The sequence below is a fragment of the Schistocerca piceifrons genome, chromosome 2 (assembly GCF_021461385.2).
Source record: "Schistocerca piceifrons isolate TAMUIC-IGC-003096 chromosome 2, iqSchPice1.1, whole genome shotgun sequence".
Classification (NCBI taxonomy): domain Eukaryota; kingdom Metazoa; phylum Arthropoda; class Insecta; order Orthoptera; family Acrididae; genus Schistocerca; species Schistocerca piceifrons.
In genome coordinates this window covers 310,352,336-310,371,948 of record NC_060139.1, presented here as the reverse complement: position 1 = coordinate 310,371,948, position 19,613 = coordinate 310,352,336, and the positions used below count along the sequence as shown (strand labels likewise).

Here is a 19,613-nt window from a genome sequence, read left to right as displayed (position 1 = left end):
GCCCACTTCACTTTTGACGTCTTCAAGCAATGGAAATACATAAAGTATGCGTTTATTTTACTAACAATTGCAGTGCATCAAATTTTGGATATAGACAGAAATATCTGCAGCATCAAGTTAACCACAATGTTGTGATTCATAATATTTAACATGGAATGTCATGACATTTACCACAAATTACGATAATCAGGCACCAGATATCATGAACAGGAGTTTAAGAGTCATGCACTGGTTTGTGAAATGAATCAACGGTGTCTATTTCGTTCTTTCTTTCAAAAAATAATACCATCGGTACACTAGTATTCAAAACAAGTTCATACAGCATTCGTAACTAATATAAGATATCAAGCCGCTGCAAGTCTAGAGTAAGCAGTTTTCTTTATATATACAAATGTGTGCTGGTTGTGTGCAGTGTAAAGTGTGTGTGTGTGTGTGTGTGTGTGTGTGTGTGTGTGTGTGTGTGTGTGTGTGTGTGTGTGTGTGCACGCGCGCGAGTTCACGCCTTCTATCATGCCAAACAAAAAATCAACAAAAATAGCTTCTTCAACAATAAGTAAATTGATACATTACTCTTTGTTTAGATACTCCAAGCCATTACAACTTTCTTGAAGGGTACAAATACTGCTTTGTCAGGATCACTGGAAATAGGACGTCAAAAATTAATAATGTAAAAGCATAATAAATATCCAAAATACATTAGAAGTAATTTTTAAAAATGACTGTTTTATTGAAATCTATATACACTGATGGGAAAAAATTGCAACAGCAACAAGGAGTTTTGCAAGAGAAACAAAAGATGGTAGGCATGTTTCTACATCTGAAAGATGATGTTGATTCAAATTTTTTGCCACTAGAACAAGAGTGGCACTAATAGTGCCACTATGAGGATGTAGATCAGGTTTGTTTTAAATACACACTGTAATGGTCATGAGCATTAGTTACCTTTGAGATTGGGCATGGTTAGCTGACATTAGTCAAGAATGCCTTTAAGGCAATGAAGACACCATTATCAACAACTCACTGAATTTGAATGAGGTCATGAACAGAGCTATGAGAAGCTGGATGTTCCTTCTGCAATACTGCAGAAAGACATGGTCAGAATGTAGCCACTGTACGTGATTACTGGCAGCACTGGTCACAAGAATGTATAGTCACAAGAAGATCGGGCTCGGCACGGCCACGTGGCGCTACCAAGACGGACGACCACCATGTTCAGCGCACGGCTCTGGTAAGTCATACTGCACTGACAGCAGCAATTTGAACGTCAGTTGGCACCACAGTGCCACAGCGAGCTGTTAAAAATCAGTTACTTCAAGTACAGCCCTGTGTCAGATGCCCTGCAGTGTTTATTCCACTGACTCCAAACCACCGCTATTTGTGACTTCAGTGACGTCAAGCAAGAGCTCACTGAACAGTAAGGTGGAAGTCTTTTGTGTATTCTAATGAAAGCTGGTTCAGTCTTGGTACCAGTGATGTTTGTGTGTTGGTTAGGAGGCGGCCAATTGAGGGCCAGCAACCAACCTGTCCCCATGCAAGACACACTGGACCTATGCTTGGTGTTATGGTTTGGGGTGTGATTTCATACGATAGCAGGAGCACTCTCGTAGTTATCCAGCACACCCAGACTGCAAATTTGTAAACATGCTCTACACAGTGTCGACATGTTGCCTTGGTTTGCTTTATCACCATGTCTGTCTCCAATCAAGCAGATACGGGACATTATCAGATGATGTCTCCAGCATATTCCACAAACAGCATTAACTGTTCCTGTGTTGACCGACCAAGTGCAAAAGGCATGGAACTCCATCCCACAAACTGATATGTGGCACCTGTACAACACAATGCATGCACATCTACCATGCTTGCATTCAACATTTTGGTGGTTTCACCAGTTATTAATGTACCTGCATTTCACATTTGCAACGGCTTATCTCACACTTTTGTTAACCAGTGATCTTGCAATGTTAATCACTTGAATATGTTATCTAGACAAATACATTCCCGAAATTTCATTAATCCATATTAATTAGTTTTTTGTGTTGCAATTTTTTTTTTTTTACATCAGTGTGAATTTCATTCATATAATATTGAAACATTGAATTCTAACTGAATTTTAAATGGTTTCACACAAAGTTATGATAATTCTAGAAACACATCAAATCACTGCCAAAACACATGTCATCTGCCTCATGCTTCTTGAACCTGTACTGCTTAAATCACTTGCAGGCTTCATGTAAATAAACAATGTTGTTTTCCATACTTATCCAAAATATAGACAGAATAGCTGGCAACCACTTACCTTTAGGAGAAAAATTTTGGTACTGGCAATACACACATTTAAAAGTGAAGTAACTTCACAACTTTTGGAACAATTAATCCCTTCCTCAGAGTTATTCAGCCAAATATTCAACCTACTAGCCTGTTTAGACAATGTTAACACCATGAACAATGAGAGGAAGTACACCAGGCAGACACAAATAATGAAAAATCCAATTCATTTCTGAAAGTATATCTCAAATATTTTGAAGTCTGCTTCCCTCATACACAGATTAAAATCAGATGGTTCAAATGGCTCTGAGCACTATGGGACTTAACATCTATGGTCATCAGTCCCCTAGAACTACTTAAACCTAGCTAACCTAAGGACATCACACAATACCCAGTCATCACGAGGCAGAGAAAATCCCTGACCCCGCCGGGAATCGAACCCAGGAACCCGGGCCCGGGAAGCGAGAACGCTACCGCACGACTACGAGCTGCAGACTTAAAATCAGACCAACTGGTAGTGATAGGAAAGAATTGTTAGGAACTAGCATTAAATTATTATGCACTGAAAAGAGGGATCTGTATACAAAACAGAGGACAAGTACAAAACCAGCAGTGAAATTACATTACAAGAAATACAGCAAAATTATAGTGTGTCATAAGGAAGGCCAAACACATGCATTATGCACAGAAAATTAGCAAGTCAAATAATCAAGTAAAAACTATACGAAACAACATAAAACTTGAGACAAATATGAACCTACAGGGTGTGGCAGAAAGAACTCCCTTATTAGGGAAGCTAAGAAAAATGAAACCAAGTAGGTAACATTTTTATTTTTATTAGCTAAGAACACACATAATGCCATTTAAGAATGCACAGTATTAATGTGTTTCAAACAATATGTCACTTATATGGCCGCTCCACTGTGGCTTCATTTTCTTGAGGGCTTCCAAAGCTTGAGGGCAATGTTAGTACACCTTGCACTTGAGATTGCCCCCACAGAAAAAAGTTACAGGGTGTCAGGTCTGATCAATCTAGTGGCCAACCAATATAACCATCCAAAGAAATGACTTGTCCAGGAAACATTTCCCTCACTAATGCCAGAACTGACATGCTATGTGGACCGTAATGCCATCTCGTTACAACCACACATTCTCAAGGTCACTAAACATTTCAACTAATTTTTGCTGTAGGAACTCACTGAGCATAGCACAGTGCCAACTGCTGCTCACAGTAACTCTCTCATCATTTTCTTAAAAAAATGGAGTGGTTGCTGACTGAGTTCTTGGAGGTTGTTTTTGGGCCAGTACCTGCAATTTTGTTTGTTTACTTCACCTGACAGACGAAAATGTACCTCATCTGAAAAAAATCACATCTTCTTGGTGAATGTTCAGAAGCATGTTATACGGACTTTGTAATCTCTTCCACTCAATTCTTGAACCGACACACACTTGTAGGGATCCATTTTCAAATCTCGATGCAAGATTCTTCCCACACTTTGATCATAATGCTAACACATGCTTTGTTGCATAACATCAACAAGGTTGTTGACCTGAACCTCTCACTGCAGCAACATTTTCTTGGTGTGTAGCACTCTGTCATCAACCTTGGGATTTACGTTTCAATGCAGAATCTGTATCAAGAAAATTTGAAACCCACAAATAAATGATTTTCTTATTGGGAACAGGGTCCCCTCAACCAGTTGTGAAGCGAATGCAGAAGGCCCGTTGAGTAGTTATTGGTGATCCACCATTTTTTGAATAAGCGCTTTATTACAAAAGTGTGATGTTCACCTGACCAAGCCATAGTGTCCACTGAAAATGGCATGTATGTGGCTATTCAAGGACACACAGCAAGCTGCGGCAGAGTAGAGCAGTGGTAGTGGTAGTGGTGGTGGTAGTGGGAGGGGGGGGTCACACTCCTCTGGTCTGGTAATGGTACAGACAAAAATAGTCCTAAAGTTGCAGCCTCAGATTTCAATTTTTTTTTCTCACTATAGCTGAAAAAACAGGGAACCGTACTGAAAGATCTCTCACAGAAGCCATACAGCTACCGTACTTAATCATGTGCAAATCGCACCAAATGTAGCATTTCATTTCAAAAGCAGAACTCCTAATGAAATTGGGTATGATGGTGTATCAAGTGGGATCAGTCACATATTGTGCTATTTATGCAACCAGTCAATGGAAACTGATGTATTTCCAGATAGACTAAAACATGTGATATTGAAGCCAATCCACAAAAGTAAAGTGTGAAGTGAGAAATGTAGTATCCAACTATCGGCCCATCTCTCTGCTGCCAGTATTCTGAAAGGTATTTGAGAGGGTAGAGCATGATAGGGTTTATAAGCACACTATACAAAATGTCTGAGAGACACCTAAATGGTTTGGCTCCCATAAGGGACTCTCCACAGAGAAAGGGCTATATTTAGCAGATGAAATTATAAGGAACTAAATTTCAGAAGGTATCCAATGGGTACTTTTTGTGATCTTTCTAATGCATTCAACTGTGCAGATCATATCACACTGGTCAAAAAGCTTCCACATTATGGCATCAAAACAAACCTTTGACCTGGTTAGAATCTTACTTACACAACAGAAAACAAAGAGGGCCCAATGGAGGCAGGTATAAAAATAAATTCAGACTGGGGGCCCCAGGGCTCGGTACTTGGGCCACTGATTTTCTTGATATGCACTAATGAGTACCAATTACAATTAATGACAGATCAAAAAAGTCATGTTTACTGATGATACAAGTATCCAAAAGCGCTCAACTCCACAATGCAAAATATAGCCCTCATGATCACTACCCAAGAACACAAATGGTTCAACTTGACCTCAGTGACAGGAAGGTAATTGGCGGCATCACTCCGAATGCTAATGACGGGTGCCAAAATATCAGGAAGCAAGCATTGGCCGAGGTGTCACCAGAACATGTGCTTCACTCAAGCGCAAAACGTCGTAACACTTTTTCCCATGTACAAGCAGAGCTCACAATTTGTTTTGCTTTATTGTAATTCAGTTCCTGACTTGGAATTTAATTAAACATATAATACACAGCAGCTCAAAATGTGCTCTTTTAGGTTATCACTTTCTTCTGAATACCCCTTCAATTCATCCCACTGCATTATCTTATGAAATGGCAAGGAATAATTAAGTCATTGAATATTCAATTAACTCAGTGGTAACTAGTTATTTTACGACTTATGTTAGCACATTGTAATGGTAACCTTAATAGTTATCTATTGACACAATAACTATTTACGTAATTGTGGCACATAAATAAAGAAAACTGTAAATGAATATGCTGGTAATGAGAGAAACGACACACAACTGAGAAGTTGGAAATCATATTTTACTTACGAATGCACTTTTCATTATTTTTGCAATTACAAAAAAATTCCCTTGTATTTGTTCACCTTCTGTGGCATCACTCACTATCAGTCTTTCTTGGAGTAGAGAAAGAGTGACTGACTGTGCTTCACTTGCTTCTGGTTTTGCAAGAGGAATCTTCTTTGTGGAATAATGTTTTTCTTCGGGGACACATTTTTTACTTGGAAGGTTGGCGTGCGCTCGCTCGCTCGCTTTCATTGTGCACTGCAGCCAATGTTGCCATTAAAACGCCGTGTGCTTCTTGATGATATTAAGCTCCTCTGTTGTAGTTATGCCATTAATAAACTGAAGTAACTGAGCAGCAATTATGTGACAACGATAAGGAGCTGTTGGATGTTCCCGATGCACTTACTTGGGCTAATATTGCATGATGCTCATTTACAGTGCGGGTGTCCTCACTGTGTACAATCAGATCATCTTTGTCAGGAGAGTCTGCAACAGGTTGCTCATGTAGTTGAAGTTTACTTACACAGTGAATATGTATGCACAGGTTCCGTTTGATGTTGGAGTTCAAACATGGGCAGGAATACCTGTGTAGACATGTATTGCATTTATTACACATCAGTTTATATTGACACTGAGCATCACTTTCTTGTACAAAATATACTCTACTCTTATTTGATGCGAATGCTACCTTCCATCCATGTTCTTCCTTTTAAAATCATCATCTCCTTCTTCGCAGCTGAACAATGAATTTCCTTTATCTTGATTGTCAGTTGTCATTTTGTAAGTGCAATGAGCCTGTCATAAAGTTTTTCCTTAATGAATGACAGAGTGATTATTGCTTTATCCAGATGTTTCACATTCTTTCCATGGAGATATATGTATTCAACAGTGTGGTGAATCCTCTCTATATGCATGTTTGTATTTATTCCTGCATGCAGTTTGTGGCAGCAAGCCCAACATTCTACATTATTAGCATAGTTCTCCTGGAAGTAAATTGCGAACTCTGACATTTCTTTGCCACTCTTTATCATGTTGAGAGCAGCAGAAAGTATCTTATTAAATGCAGCAGTATTTCTTCCTTCCAACAAAGTTCTGATAATCTTGTAAACATCTGCTTTTCCTTGGCCTGTGACACTACTGTTCATGTTCTTCCACCATGCTCTGTTCATGTACTATGTGCAATACAGCCTCATTTTTGGAATGTCCATTGTAGATTTCCAGGCATTATAGAAGGACTCTGCTATGTCTGCCATAAAGACTTTAGGGGAAATCTTCCCAGTCTCCAATTTTATATAGTGAAAAAATGTGGACAACACTTGAGGGTCGCTCCTGTTAGAAATGAGAAAGGCACATGGGGATTTTTGTCTCAAGTCATCTACTACTAGTAATGTATGAGCTCAAAACCCTAGTTGTTAAGCCTATGCATTCCTTCAATACATACACAATCATATCTATACTTCTTCAATATTTCACTTTGAGCAGTGTTCATTACGCAAAATCTCAACTTTGTAACTGTGGGTGCAGTTCTCTTACGGTGTATTGTGGTTTGTAAAACAGGAACAAGGACTATCACTTGAGTTTACTTCTTGTACTCAAGCCTCGACGCTGGTTCCATTATTCTGGTGACTGATGGAGGCAGAGCACAGATTATAACACTGTTCAATGTTGTACAGATCCCGAGTTTGAGTCTCGGTCTGGCACACAGTTTTAATCTGCCAGGAAGTTTCATATCAACGTGCACTCCGCTGCAGAGTGAAAATCTCATTCAAGAATACACCTGTTAACAAAGCAAGATCTGTACAACATTGAAACGTGTTATAATCTGTGCTGTCAAGTTATTTTCCAACTGCTGGGCATTCTTGTTACACTTCAGAACAGAATGGCTGCTAGGCTTAAGGACCCAACAGATTCCACTTCACAGAGTGAAGTAAAGGGTATTATTGACATGGACAGAATTAAGCAAGAACCGAGTAGTATGAAAGTTTTTATCCGGATATGTGCTTGGCACGAATACAGTATGGATATGAATCGGTGGTAGAATCTCCTAGTCTTGTTTCAGTAGAACATGTGAAAATTAAATCAGTTTTACTTGAGCTGAGTGATTCAGTTCCTACTGGTCCTATGGTACTCGCAACTGTATCCAGATATTAAGCCTGAAGAGCAAAACGTTTTCTTATTGTCACTGATAGAGACACTGATTAACATAAAGTCCAAATTATAAAAGAATAATACCAATCAAAATTCTAGTGTAAAGACTGTAATTGCTGAAGTAAATTTCAAACTAGAGAATGTCTGAACTCATGTGTTGAACGAAATTACAAAGTTGAAATTAGAAGTACTGCAAGACACTGAAACACAGTTTGCTCAGTGTTAAGTACAGTTGGACAAACTTGTTAATGTATAGTTGAAAAATGTTGTTTGAAAGGTAGACTCAGAACACAGTACTGTACGCAAAAGCTGTGAAACACCTGCAAAAGACGCTGAGCTACTGATCATAAAACAGTTGGAGGTCATCAAAGTCGTCTATTGCACTTTCAGGGAGCAAGTAGAGCTAAGACAAGTTGCACATGAGGTGGCTGTGGGTAAAGAACTGAGTAATGTAATTCACACTATCATGCACAATTAGCACATAATTTTAGCAAACGTGGAACAAAGATGAACTGTACCCTGGACACTGAGCGAAAAGTGCATTAGTCATTTCAGAAGGAGGTGCTTGCACTTGATCAAGATGTTGACAATAAATTTCTCATGACTGACCAAGAAATTTTGAAGTTGTGTAGAAATGTTGTACAGCACTCACCTGTTACCTCAGCAGAAGCAACCTTTATTTTGTGTTTCAAATTTAATTATTTGGTCCTGAACGTAATGTGCAGTCACAATTATTCATACAGGAATTTACAGACATGCTGTCCATATCTTGGTTGGCAAAGAAACAACTCTCTTTCATAGTAGGCCACTTGAAATGATACACAGTTCACTGGACAAATGATACCACAAATACATGTGAAGACTTTGAAAGAGTTTCATGACAAATTTTTTTAAGGAATAATGCTCTTCAGAAATTCAATGGAAGCTGTTGGTAGATTTCTGAACTATGAAAGATTTCTGCTGTAACGGTACTTTGACTACCGCGCCTCTGCCAGTGCAAAGATATGATTTACGATCGTGCTTGCAGAAGAGCGCTACGCCAGATTTTTATAAGTAATTTTGATTTTTTTTTTTTTTTTTTTACTTTTGCATAGGTGCTTGTTTTTAACAACTAATTCATTACTCTCTTGTCTTCATACATTCAAGACGTGTATTTTTTGGCGCTGTGTTAAACAATGAGGAAATTAAAACTATATACGAAACGAAGTTATTTCAGTAGTGATGCGCAATGGTTATAGCCAAATTTATAAATTAATCCTGACAGTGAAAGTGACAACTTCAAGAAATTTTCATCAGATGATGAACAAGAGGACCAGCAAACAATGTAAACAGGTCATCCTACAAGAAAATTAGGAAATATTCCAGACGCAGCCACAAAGACTATATTATAATAAATACTATGTTTCTGACAGAATTATAAGGTAAATTTCAACTTATTTCTGATGTTATTTCCTTACAGTCGCTTTTTGTAGTGTTGCCAACCCGGTCTGCCATTCACGGTCAAATTACAGCACTATCTCAATCAGTAATACGAACTCTGCCTTGTCCATAACTTATTCCATCAAAATTCCAAACCCAATCAGATTTTCTATTTTTTGTATTTTCACGGCAGAACCCCGAGGAAAGGAAACACTACACTGCGAGTACTAGTGGAAGAAGATGATGTATATTGATGCAGGGATGGCTGGAGTGCACATAGAGCATATGTTACTGTCCTATATACAAAGGGAGTTGATTGCAGTGCCATGTGGCAATTACAAGAATTACATTAGATTCTTGGCAAGGACAGAAATGTTACAAGAGCAGGGGGTTGGTAACAAGAAAATGCAGCCATGACAAGATGGAAGAAGGCAGGTGCATCTTCTGGATAGTGGCAACAGAAGGCAAAAATCATGCAGTGTGCAACTGAATGGAAGCCACTGTGAGAGGGCAAAATATGGCAATCAGCATATTCCACATGACCCATGAAACTAAACAGTGTCTCGGCATAGCATTGGTCAGAGACAATGAGGTCTGAGGCTCCAACATTTAGAGAAAATTTGGCAGTGAATATCACTGATTTTGAGAAAATGAAGTGCAGAATGGGATCACCACAGCTGACCTTGAATGCGCGAGACAGGTGCACTCGAGAATAGCTTGTCTGCTGGCCGGTCAGGTAACGCAGCTAATAGGAAGTTCTAGTGACCTGGTCAGGGAGGAGAGGAATTGGGGCACGCAAGTGGCACAGAACTTGAAAGTCTTGCGACATGACCTCAGGTGTTGCAGTTCACTACACCCTAACATTTTTGACAAGCTTGGATAGGATGATATGTTCAGCATTGGAAGGCGATTTAATGAACAGCGGGTAATAATGAATCATTTAACAGCTAGCATGGGAGTTATGGCCTCTAAAACAGAACGAGGAAGTGAGCAAGGTTGGAAATGCTTCAAAAAGTGCAAGCTTGGGAACTCAAATAAGCAAAACAATTAGAAAGCACAGAAGTGCCTGTAGGGGAAAGCAACATTATCTTCAAATTTATATTCAATAGGAATTATGAACATGTACTACCCTTCAGGCTGGAAATAAGAATGATTGCTTTTCAACTCACAGCCCAAGTGGTGCAAAGCACAGCACTTGTGTGAACTATAACTTCATAAGTTTCAGTATCCGCTTTTAGGAAGAATAAAATATGAAAATTCCCTGGTTAAACCAGATTTTCACAAAAGTGGTCATTAAAGAACTTATGTGAAGAGCACCAGTACCAAGTATCAATGGTATTAACTCTATTGTAATGTTGGTAGTAGGGGGAATAGAGTATGAGGTACTCATAGACAGCAGTTGAGATTTTGGCGATTTCTCAAGAGTATTTTCAAGCCTTGCCAAGCTAAACACGCATGATAGATATGCCAGAATTGAATGTTAAGATCTTCGAAACAATGGGGAAGTGGTCGAAGCCACCAGCCAAGAAGTTATGTTGTCTGTATAATTTAAGGATGTCATACTAGAATGCAGCTGAGTGTCAGTATGGTTATAGGTGTTGATTTTTTCAATATTTATTGTTGCAACATGAATTCTGAGATGTGTCACTTGCAACTGCATGAAAGTAAAAGCCTCTGGTTCCTTTATAAAACAAAGTGACAAAGGTATGGCAACCTCTGAAGTTCAGTATGCAGGAGAACTGCCTGGTGAGTATACCATACAGAAGATTAAATTGTATTGACCGAAAAGTGGAAGAGAACCAGGCAGAATAGTGATAAGCCATCCTCTGGAGAAGGAACTGTGAAAACAAAGGTTCAAGCTAGCAGAAAGGATTTCAGTTCAGAAAGATGGATTTTAGTACAAGATTAAGTCTGGGGGTTTCCTTGTCTTTACGAAACTTCACAGTTGAGCAATTGTGTGCTCTCGCACAGTTTAGAACAATTCTTCTTTTCCTAATTGTATTCTTTTTCTTCTTCTATTTCTATTGTGTATTAGTGTTTGGTTAACGTGGAGTGTTACTTGAAGTATTTTTTTTTTAAGTGTGGACACATAGATGGCAAGAGAATGTGCTATTTAAACAGAATTGTGGTATCAAGTGCTTTGCCTATAAGAGGTAGAAAATAAAATGGCCTAAGCAACTATAAGGGTTTGTAACAAGTAAGGGGATACCACAAACTAAAGGTGAATGGGTGATTTAAAATGACAATAGCAACAACAAAATGCCGTGCTGGATCCCAACAGCCTCGTATCACTAGCAGTCAAGATGACAGGCATCTTATCTGCATGGCTGTAACGGATCGTGCAGCCACGTCTCGATCCCTGAGTCAACAGATGGGGACGTTTGCAAGACAACAACCATCTGACAAACATTTCGACAATGTTTGCAGGAGCATGGACTATCAGCTCAGAGACCATGGCTGCGGTTACCCTTGACGCTGCATCACGGACAGGAGCACCTGCGATGGTGTACTCAACAACGAACCTGGGTGCACGAATGGCAAAACGTCATTTTTTTGGATGAATCCAGGTTCTGTTTACAGCATCATGATGGTTGCATTCATGTTTGGCGACATCGTGGTGAAAGCCATTCTGGCATATCACCCGACATGATGGTATAGGTTGCCATTGGTTACACGTCTCGGTCACCTCTTGTTCGCATTGACAGCACTTTGAACAGTGGACGTTACATTTCAGATGTGTTACGACCCATGGCTCTACCCTTCATTCGATCCCTGTGAAACCCTACATTTCAGCAGGATAATGCACGATCCCATGTTGCAGGTCCTGTACAGGCCTTTCTGGGTTCAGAACATGTTCGACTGCTACTCTGGCCAACACATTCTCCAGATTTCTCACCAACTGAAATCGTCTGGTCAATGGTAGCCAAGCAACTGGCTCGTCACAATACACCAGTCACTACTCTTGATGAACTGTGGTATCATGTTGAAGCTGCACGGGCAGCTGTACCTGTACACACCATCCAAGCTCTGTTTGACTTAATGCCCAGGTATATCAAGGCCGTTATTAGGGCCAGAGGTGGTTGTTCTGGGTACTGATTTCTCAGAATAAATTGCGTGAAAATGTAATCACATGTCAGTTCTGGTATAATATATTTGTCCAATGAATACTCGCTTATCATCTGTATTTCTTCTTAGTGTAGCAATTTTAATGGCCAGTAGTGTATTATATTAGCTTGTTATTTATTTTAGGGTGTACCAACCTCTCCTGGAGTTATGTTGAGTTGCTGCAGAGGTTAATCAAGTCATTCAAATGGGAGCACAGCTTACAAATGATTGCATAGTACTTACGGCTAACAGGTTGAATATGTGCAGATGAACTTCGAGTATGCAGCACAAAAAGATAGGACTGGGTTAACTCTCTGCTTTACCACTCCTGTTCATGTTCTACTTACTGTGCCAGGCAGTTCATTCTATCCTACATCACAGGAGAGTTTTCTGGACGTTTTAGTTTCACTCCCTACTATGGGTTCACAGGTAACCATTATGCGAACTGCTGATTATGGCAGGTCTTATTTTGAGAATGATGCATAAATGCTAAAAAATTCACCGGGGAATTTAAAATGTTGCAAACAATACCTCCTAAGTGTTCTCTGAAAACTAAGTTCATAAGTGATATAAACCTGAATTTATAACTAGATTCAAGGGTTTACGAAATGCAGAATGCAGCATATTATCCTCGATGTAGAGTCACAAACATTTACAAAATTAGCTGCTCTGAATACTTAGAAATTTGCCCAGTCACATTTGTAATCATGGACCTCTCGTTGATTATGAAGCATTTATACAAAAGATAGCTTGCTACTCACCCAAAAGATAGCACTGAACTTTGGCCAAAGCCTTCTTCAGAAAAGAAAGGAAAACATACACACATTCACTCAAGTAGGCACACCTCGTGCACACATGGCTGCTATCTCCAGCCACTCAGGGCAGTGATAGCAGAGATAGCGGTCATGGGTACATGATGTATGCCTGTTTGAGTGAATGTGTGTGTGTGTGTGTGTGTGTGTGTGTGTGTGTGTGTGTGTGTGTGTATATATTCCTTTCTTTTCTGATGAGTGCTTTGGGCAAAAGCTCACTGTGTAACAGTGTTTTTGTTATGCTTGTCTGCAACTCAATGTGTCATCTTGTACATAGGATAATCCCAACTGCTGAGATCAATTTGAAGAAATATCAGCAACAGTTGTATAAAACTATATTTATTGTCACAACTGATTTCAGTCCCAAAGCCATTGTAAAGGGATCAGTAATTAGTTTGCCTGAATATAAAGACAAACCAGGAGCCTGGCCCCCAATAATACATTTCAAATGGAAAGTAGGCAGGTTATAGGCAGAGCCAACTTTCTCTTAAAATAATGAAGTCAGAAACTCAGACTAATAGCATAAATTAAAATAAACTGGGTAAAATACTATCACAAAATGTCACTGACTCACCTCATTATGTATAATTTTCAAATCATATAATTTGTTGTATAGGATATACAGGGTTTGTATAAAAAGTATTGGAAAAAGTTTCAGGAAAGTAGATTTGTTGAGATACTGTTACACTGCATCAAAATTACTCAATGTACAGTCCCTGAGTGTCAACACACATTTGTCAGCAGCTTTCATATGACTTGAAGTCTCCCAGATATGAGGATTCTGGAAGATCCTTAAGCGTACATGTGCAGCTTCTTTGATGGCACTGTGGGTCCCAAGGTGGGACTGCAAGGGGTTTGGGGAATGGTCAAGAAGCTGTTTATCATCAAGTAGTTGATGACCTTGGAGCAGGTGTGGTAGGTTCATTGTCGTGATGCAACTTCCAGTTTTCGGCGATGGTTGGCCTCACCTGGTTCACCCTTCTCTTCAGTCTTCTTAGCACTTCTCGGTAAAAAGCACCATTTCCTGCTTGTCCCTCAGATACAAATTTGTAGCGGACCACCCCCTTGGATTTAGAACTTTGCTGCTTTGTTTCTAGATCATATTCAAATATCCAAGTTTTTTCTCCCATAATTAAATTTTCTACAAAGCCAATATCTTCCCAATGCAATGCAGAAGGTTTTTGCAGCGGACAACCGCCACTGCTTTTGGTCATCCGTCAAGGCTTTCATGATAAGTTTTGTGCAGATGTTTCATATCGCAAAATCTTCATTGAAAATGGTGTGCACTGTCATCTCATCAATTCTAGTTGCATCTATGAACATGTACACACTTAACTGACAGTCTGAATTCAGCACATGTTGCTTTCTGTCATCGGTTCTTTGTGCCAACAGCACTCCAATGTGAGATTTCTCCGCTACACACTCTCGGCCACTCTTGACAAGCCTGTGCCACTTACAAACTGCAGTTCATGACAGGTTTTCATCCTTGAATACTTGGAAAATCACAGCCAGTGTCTCTGTACCAAATTTTCCCAGTCCAACACCAAATTTGATGGCGTACGGCTATTCACCAGTTCACTGCATTTTGAGCTTGTACCTAGTCACTCGACAGGGTTAGACTAAATACACAATTTTGCCAGAACAAATGCTTGCAGGTTACTGGCACTTGACATGTGCTGAAGGTCGCAACACCACCTTTAAGCATACATGGTGTGAGTGTGCTGTGATGTACAGTAATGTCAGGAGACTTTTTATACAGAGTCTTTATGTCAAGATTTAGAATGAAAAATTAATAATACAGGAATTTTACATTATTTTATATAAATTCCTGTGATATGGAGCACAATAATCACTATAGTTTTCAAAGTCTACAGAAAAACATACAAATCCCTTGTTCAAACTGCAAAGTCATCACCTGTGAATTCTTCAGTAAAGTAGTACCACTTTTCTACCAGGAGAATAAAGAGGAACCATTTCAGTCAACTGAGCTCCTTGTTGAGTATATTTCTATCTTTTAGTTTATTTAAATTTTTAACCCCCATACAATCTGGAAGTTTAAAATCCCCCCTGTGATCAGTAATGTAATTGAGCTAAAAATGGAAGTTTTAAGTGTACATTACTTTTCCTACAGAAAATCAAAAGCTCATAAATATATGGGGAAGAAATGGATAGTACTTCCAAATTTTTTAACAACGGAAAACATTATACCCTTTGTTTGGTGATACACGTATTCTCGATAATTTTCTGACAGCCTCAATATATTTGTTGAATTCCCCCAGCATAATATGTAACCATCTCAATGTAACAGTGATATGCTATCTCTGTGTTAATCATGTTCATGATACCTGACAAATGCAGAACTAAACTATTTATTTATTTATTTCCTATGTAGTCAACGTGTACCTTCCAATGTAAATTGTTGTTAAGAAGCAGGCCTAAAAACTTTACGTAGTTTGTTTCTGTGATTTACATACACAGTATTAAAACTAACACTAAATAAAATTTGTCAGAAAATCACCAATAATGTTTTATGCATATGATACACGCAATAGACAACACAATGCAAAGGACAGCCTAGAAAATGGTAGAAGTTGAAGGATAAACCTAGGCAGAGCTGGGGAGAGATCTAACACTGCAACCTAAAGGCTGTAAAACTACATCTCACATGGTTAAAAACAACACTATGTTAAATGGAGAAAATGGATCCATGTTAGAGGATCATACCACATGGTGTGATTGGATAATATTGCAGATTCATAAAAAATACAACTACTGGTTGTACATATAAAAAATTACAATTATAAACTTTGGAAGATATTAAATTGTAGTTCCCTTCAACTTCAGGTCACACAAACACATGAGGTAACAATGTCATGATCCCAAAGGTACATTTCTAGACAAAGTTTCCTGATGCCTTTAAAGTTAAATAACAAGGTACTAGAAAACGATTAAATTTTTGTTTATCTGTATTGGGCTTTCAGGCACTGTAGCATAGGAAACTGAGAAAAAAGGATGTCTCTTGGGTAATCTTTCATGTGCTTTGTTCAGATTTCTAATACTATTTTCATTTTATTTTATGTTTAGTAATAAAAAAAACAATTACTTTTTTTACATGATCTGTATATTAATCAACTACAGATTCCTCGTGTATTGTTACTGAGTCATTCTGAAGTTTCTCAAAAGTGCTATATATGGCATATCTTTTCCAGAAAAACTGTTAAGTATTGGAACATTTCCCATTTCATTTTCACAATCAGCATATGTGATTTAGTACTTTCATCTCATGGCAAGACATAAAGTTCAGATTCGCTGCACTGTGTCAATATCGTTTCTAGTACTGGGACTTATTACTAAATTTGGTCCCATTTGGAGAAAACTATCATTTGTCTAGTCATAGTTGAGTATTCAACATGGAGAGCCATGGCTATCTTCTGGGTGAGGTAGCATTTCATTTCATAGAATTACAAAAGCCAAATTACGGTCATGGTTGATCCACCATAATGTCCTTCCACGATTATTAGAATGCCCCAGATGCCATGCACTGTGTAATTTTTTGCCGAATTAGAATTCATTCTGTTGCTGGCACCAACAGAAGATGTGAAAGGGCAATCACATCGTCAATGTGTAGTGCGCATTGAAGCACAGTGCCCAGAATGGTACTTGGTTCGATGATGCACGTTGCAAATGATGGTCCAAAAAATCTCAGACTTCTGTGCCACGCAGGTCTCCAAGTGTTATCTGAAGACAGGGAGACTTGTCACAAATTTTGCTTTGTTTATGTGTACAAAGACTAACTTGGCTTCCTTCTGTTGTGAAGTGAGAGTCAAGTGGGCGATAAACAGTTCACAACTGTTAAGAGGGACCAGCAGTCGTCACTGAAATAGACGAGGTGAAATTTGGTAAAAGGAGGCAACAGAGGCCATAAAATCCATGGAAATTGTGCATTCAGTGGAATTCTGTAATGGTTGAAAAAATGCTTCCTTTAGCTTGTTGAATTTCAGATTAAGGAAGTCTTGTTCACATCCCTCGGATGATGATCATTAGCAACTGCTTCAGATCACAAAACACTCTATGTACTGAAGGTTTATAACACCTAAGAGTGAACCATAGTCTGAAGTTTGTAGCTCTCAAAAGGTTGTGCTGAACAGTATAATCTCGATTCACAGTTTCCGAAGCTATCATGCTGTATTTGGTGGATTTCATATTTATAATCGCTTACTGTGCAAATATCCAGTGTCAATGCTACAATGCACTAAATATCCATCCAAGAGACATTCTTTTTTCTCAGTCTGTTGTGCTACAGTGGCTGAAAGTCCGATACCAATACATAAAAATGGTACCTAGAAAAATACAGTTCTTGTGCAAGAAGCATTCCTTATAAAGGATTCATATGAAATATGCTGGGATGCTGCTGAAGTAAGTGAGAAACATGAGGTTGCATTAATAGAGACTATTTAGCACATACACAGAGGGACAGCATGAGTGATCACAGGTTACATGAAAGGAGTATAGCACAAGGGTATAGACAGGGAGATACTAAATGAAATACAATCGGATGTCAGAGGAGAAATACATGAAGCCTTCAATCATTACCATACAAAAATATTATCAAAAGACCCCTCACAAAACCCACAGAAAGACTGGCCATATGTAAAGGCTGTCAATGATACCAAAGTTACTGTATGGGCACTCATGAATAACACAGAAACTGAAATTAGGGCACCTACAGAAAAGCACAAATGCTGAACTCTGTTTTTAAGTATTCCTTTATAAAGGATGATACAGTTTAATTTTAATTCTCACATCACTGAAAAGATGAGTAAGTAGATATTGGTGGCAGCAGTGTTGAGAAATAGCTGAAATTCTTAAAATTAAATAAGATCCAAGGCCTGATGGTATCCTATACAGAATTTGTGACTATGTTAACCTCTGTTTCTACCAGAATATATCATATATTCCCTCAACAAAAAAAAAAAAAAAAAAAAAAAAAAAAACTTTGCCCACTGATTGGAAGAAATCGAGCATCACACTCATTTTATAGAACAGTAGTAGAAGTGACCCACAAAACAATAATCTAATATCATTACGTCCATCTGTTGTAGAATTTCAGAACATATTCTGAGCTTGAATACTATGGAGTGTCTCGAACGGAATCGCTTCCTCTATACCAACCAGTGCAGATTCTTAAAACAACAACCACAGGAAACCCAACTTGTGGTTTTTCTCTCATTATGTCCTACCAGCAGTGGATCAAGGCAATAAGGTAGACATCTTCTAAAAACATTTGACTCAATGCCACTTCAATGTTCATTTAAAAAAGTTCAATTGTATGAGGTATCAAACAAATTTTGTGACTATACTGAGGATTCCTTTGTCAGGACAATGCAGATTGTTAATTTTGGATGAAGAGACATCACCAGGCTTAATGACATGACAAATAATATAAATAAAATGAAAGTATTTGGTTCCAGAGACCTTTTTAAGTCTTAAGATATCTATGATGTATATATGCAGACTGAAACAAAAATTTAAATTTGTATCAAGCGAGGGATTCGAACCTGGGACTTCTGCTCACCAGGCAGGTGTGCTAATCACTACACCACGCTGGCACAGTGGCTTTGTGTAACTGCACTGACTACCCCAGTGTGACTCCATCCTCAATCAAAATTCCCACTCATGCCTCAGTCCACATGATATTCCCCCTAAACTTGCAGATACTTGCAATACAATTGGAGAGCCTCTGCAGTGCTGTTTCAGTTTAGGGAGTATCAAGTGGGGCAAGGCATGAGTGGAAATTTGGACTGAGGAGGGAGGCATGCTACAGTAGTCCATGCAACTGTGCAAAGCCGCTGTGCCAGGTTGGCGAAGGGGTTAGTGCATCTACCTAGTGAGCAGGTCTGGGCTATCTGGGTTCGAATCCCAGCCTTGGTACAAATTTTCATTTGTCACTTCAATCTGCATACATACACAACATTAATAGTTAACTCAGGCTTTCTGTAGATGACACATTTATCTAGGTATGACCTGGAAAATGCTACACAATTATTTAGGAAGGTTCTGATAAGATTTCAAAGTGGTGCAAAGATTGGCAACTTGCTTTAAATGTTCAGAAATGTAATATTGTGTACTTCACTAAATATAAAGTCATACTACTACTATGATTATTATATCAATGAGTCACAATTGAAATCAGTTAACTCATACGAATACCTGACAGTAACAATTTGTGGAGATATAAAATGGAACACTCAAATAGGCTCAATCAGAGGTAAAGTAGCTCATTGGTAGCATACTGGGAAAATTCAGTCAGTCTACAAATCAAATTTATAAAAAACACTCCTGTGACTCTTCACAAAATACTGATCAAGTGTTTGGGAGAATACCAAATGCAACTAAAAGACTAAAAGAGGTAACAGAACACACACAAAGAAGGGTACTAAGAAAATTCACAGGTTTGCTTCACTCAACGGACAAGCCCCAGAAATGCAGGAAACCTTGAACTGGCAGATGCTTGAAGACATATGC

General features: G+C 38.7%; 1 protein-coding gene across 1 annotated transcript in view; it reads right to left on the bottom strand.

Moving 5' to 3' along the window:
• Positions 1–538: 538 nt before the first annotated feature.
• The window catches only part of LOC124777502, a 44,698-nt gene continuing 25,623 nt past the window's right edge, over positions 539–19,613 (bottom strand). Inside the window, exon 5 of the mRNA XM_047252944.1 lies at positions 539–638. Coding sequence (XP_047108900.1) covers positions 578–638 — 61 coding nt within the window. The 3' untranslated portion in view covers positions 539–577. The remainder of the gene's footprint in view (positions 639–19,613) is intronic.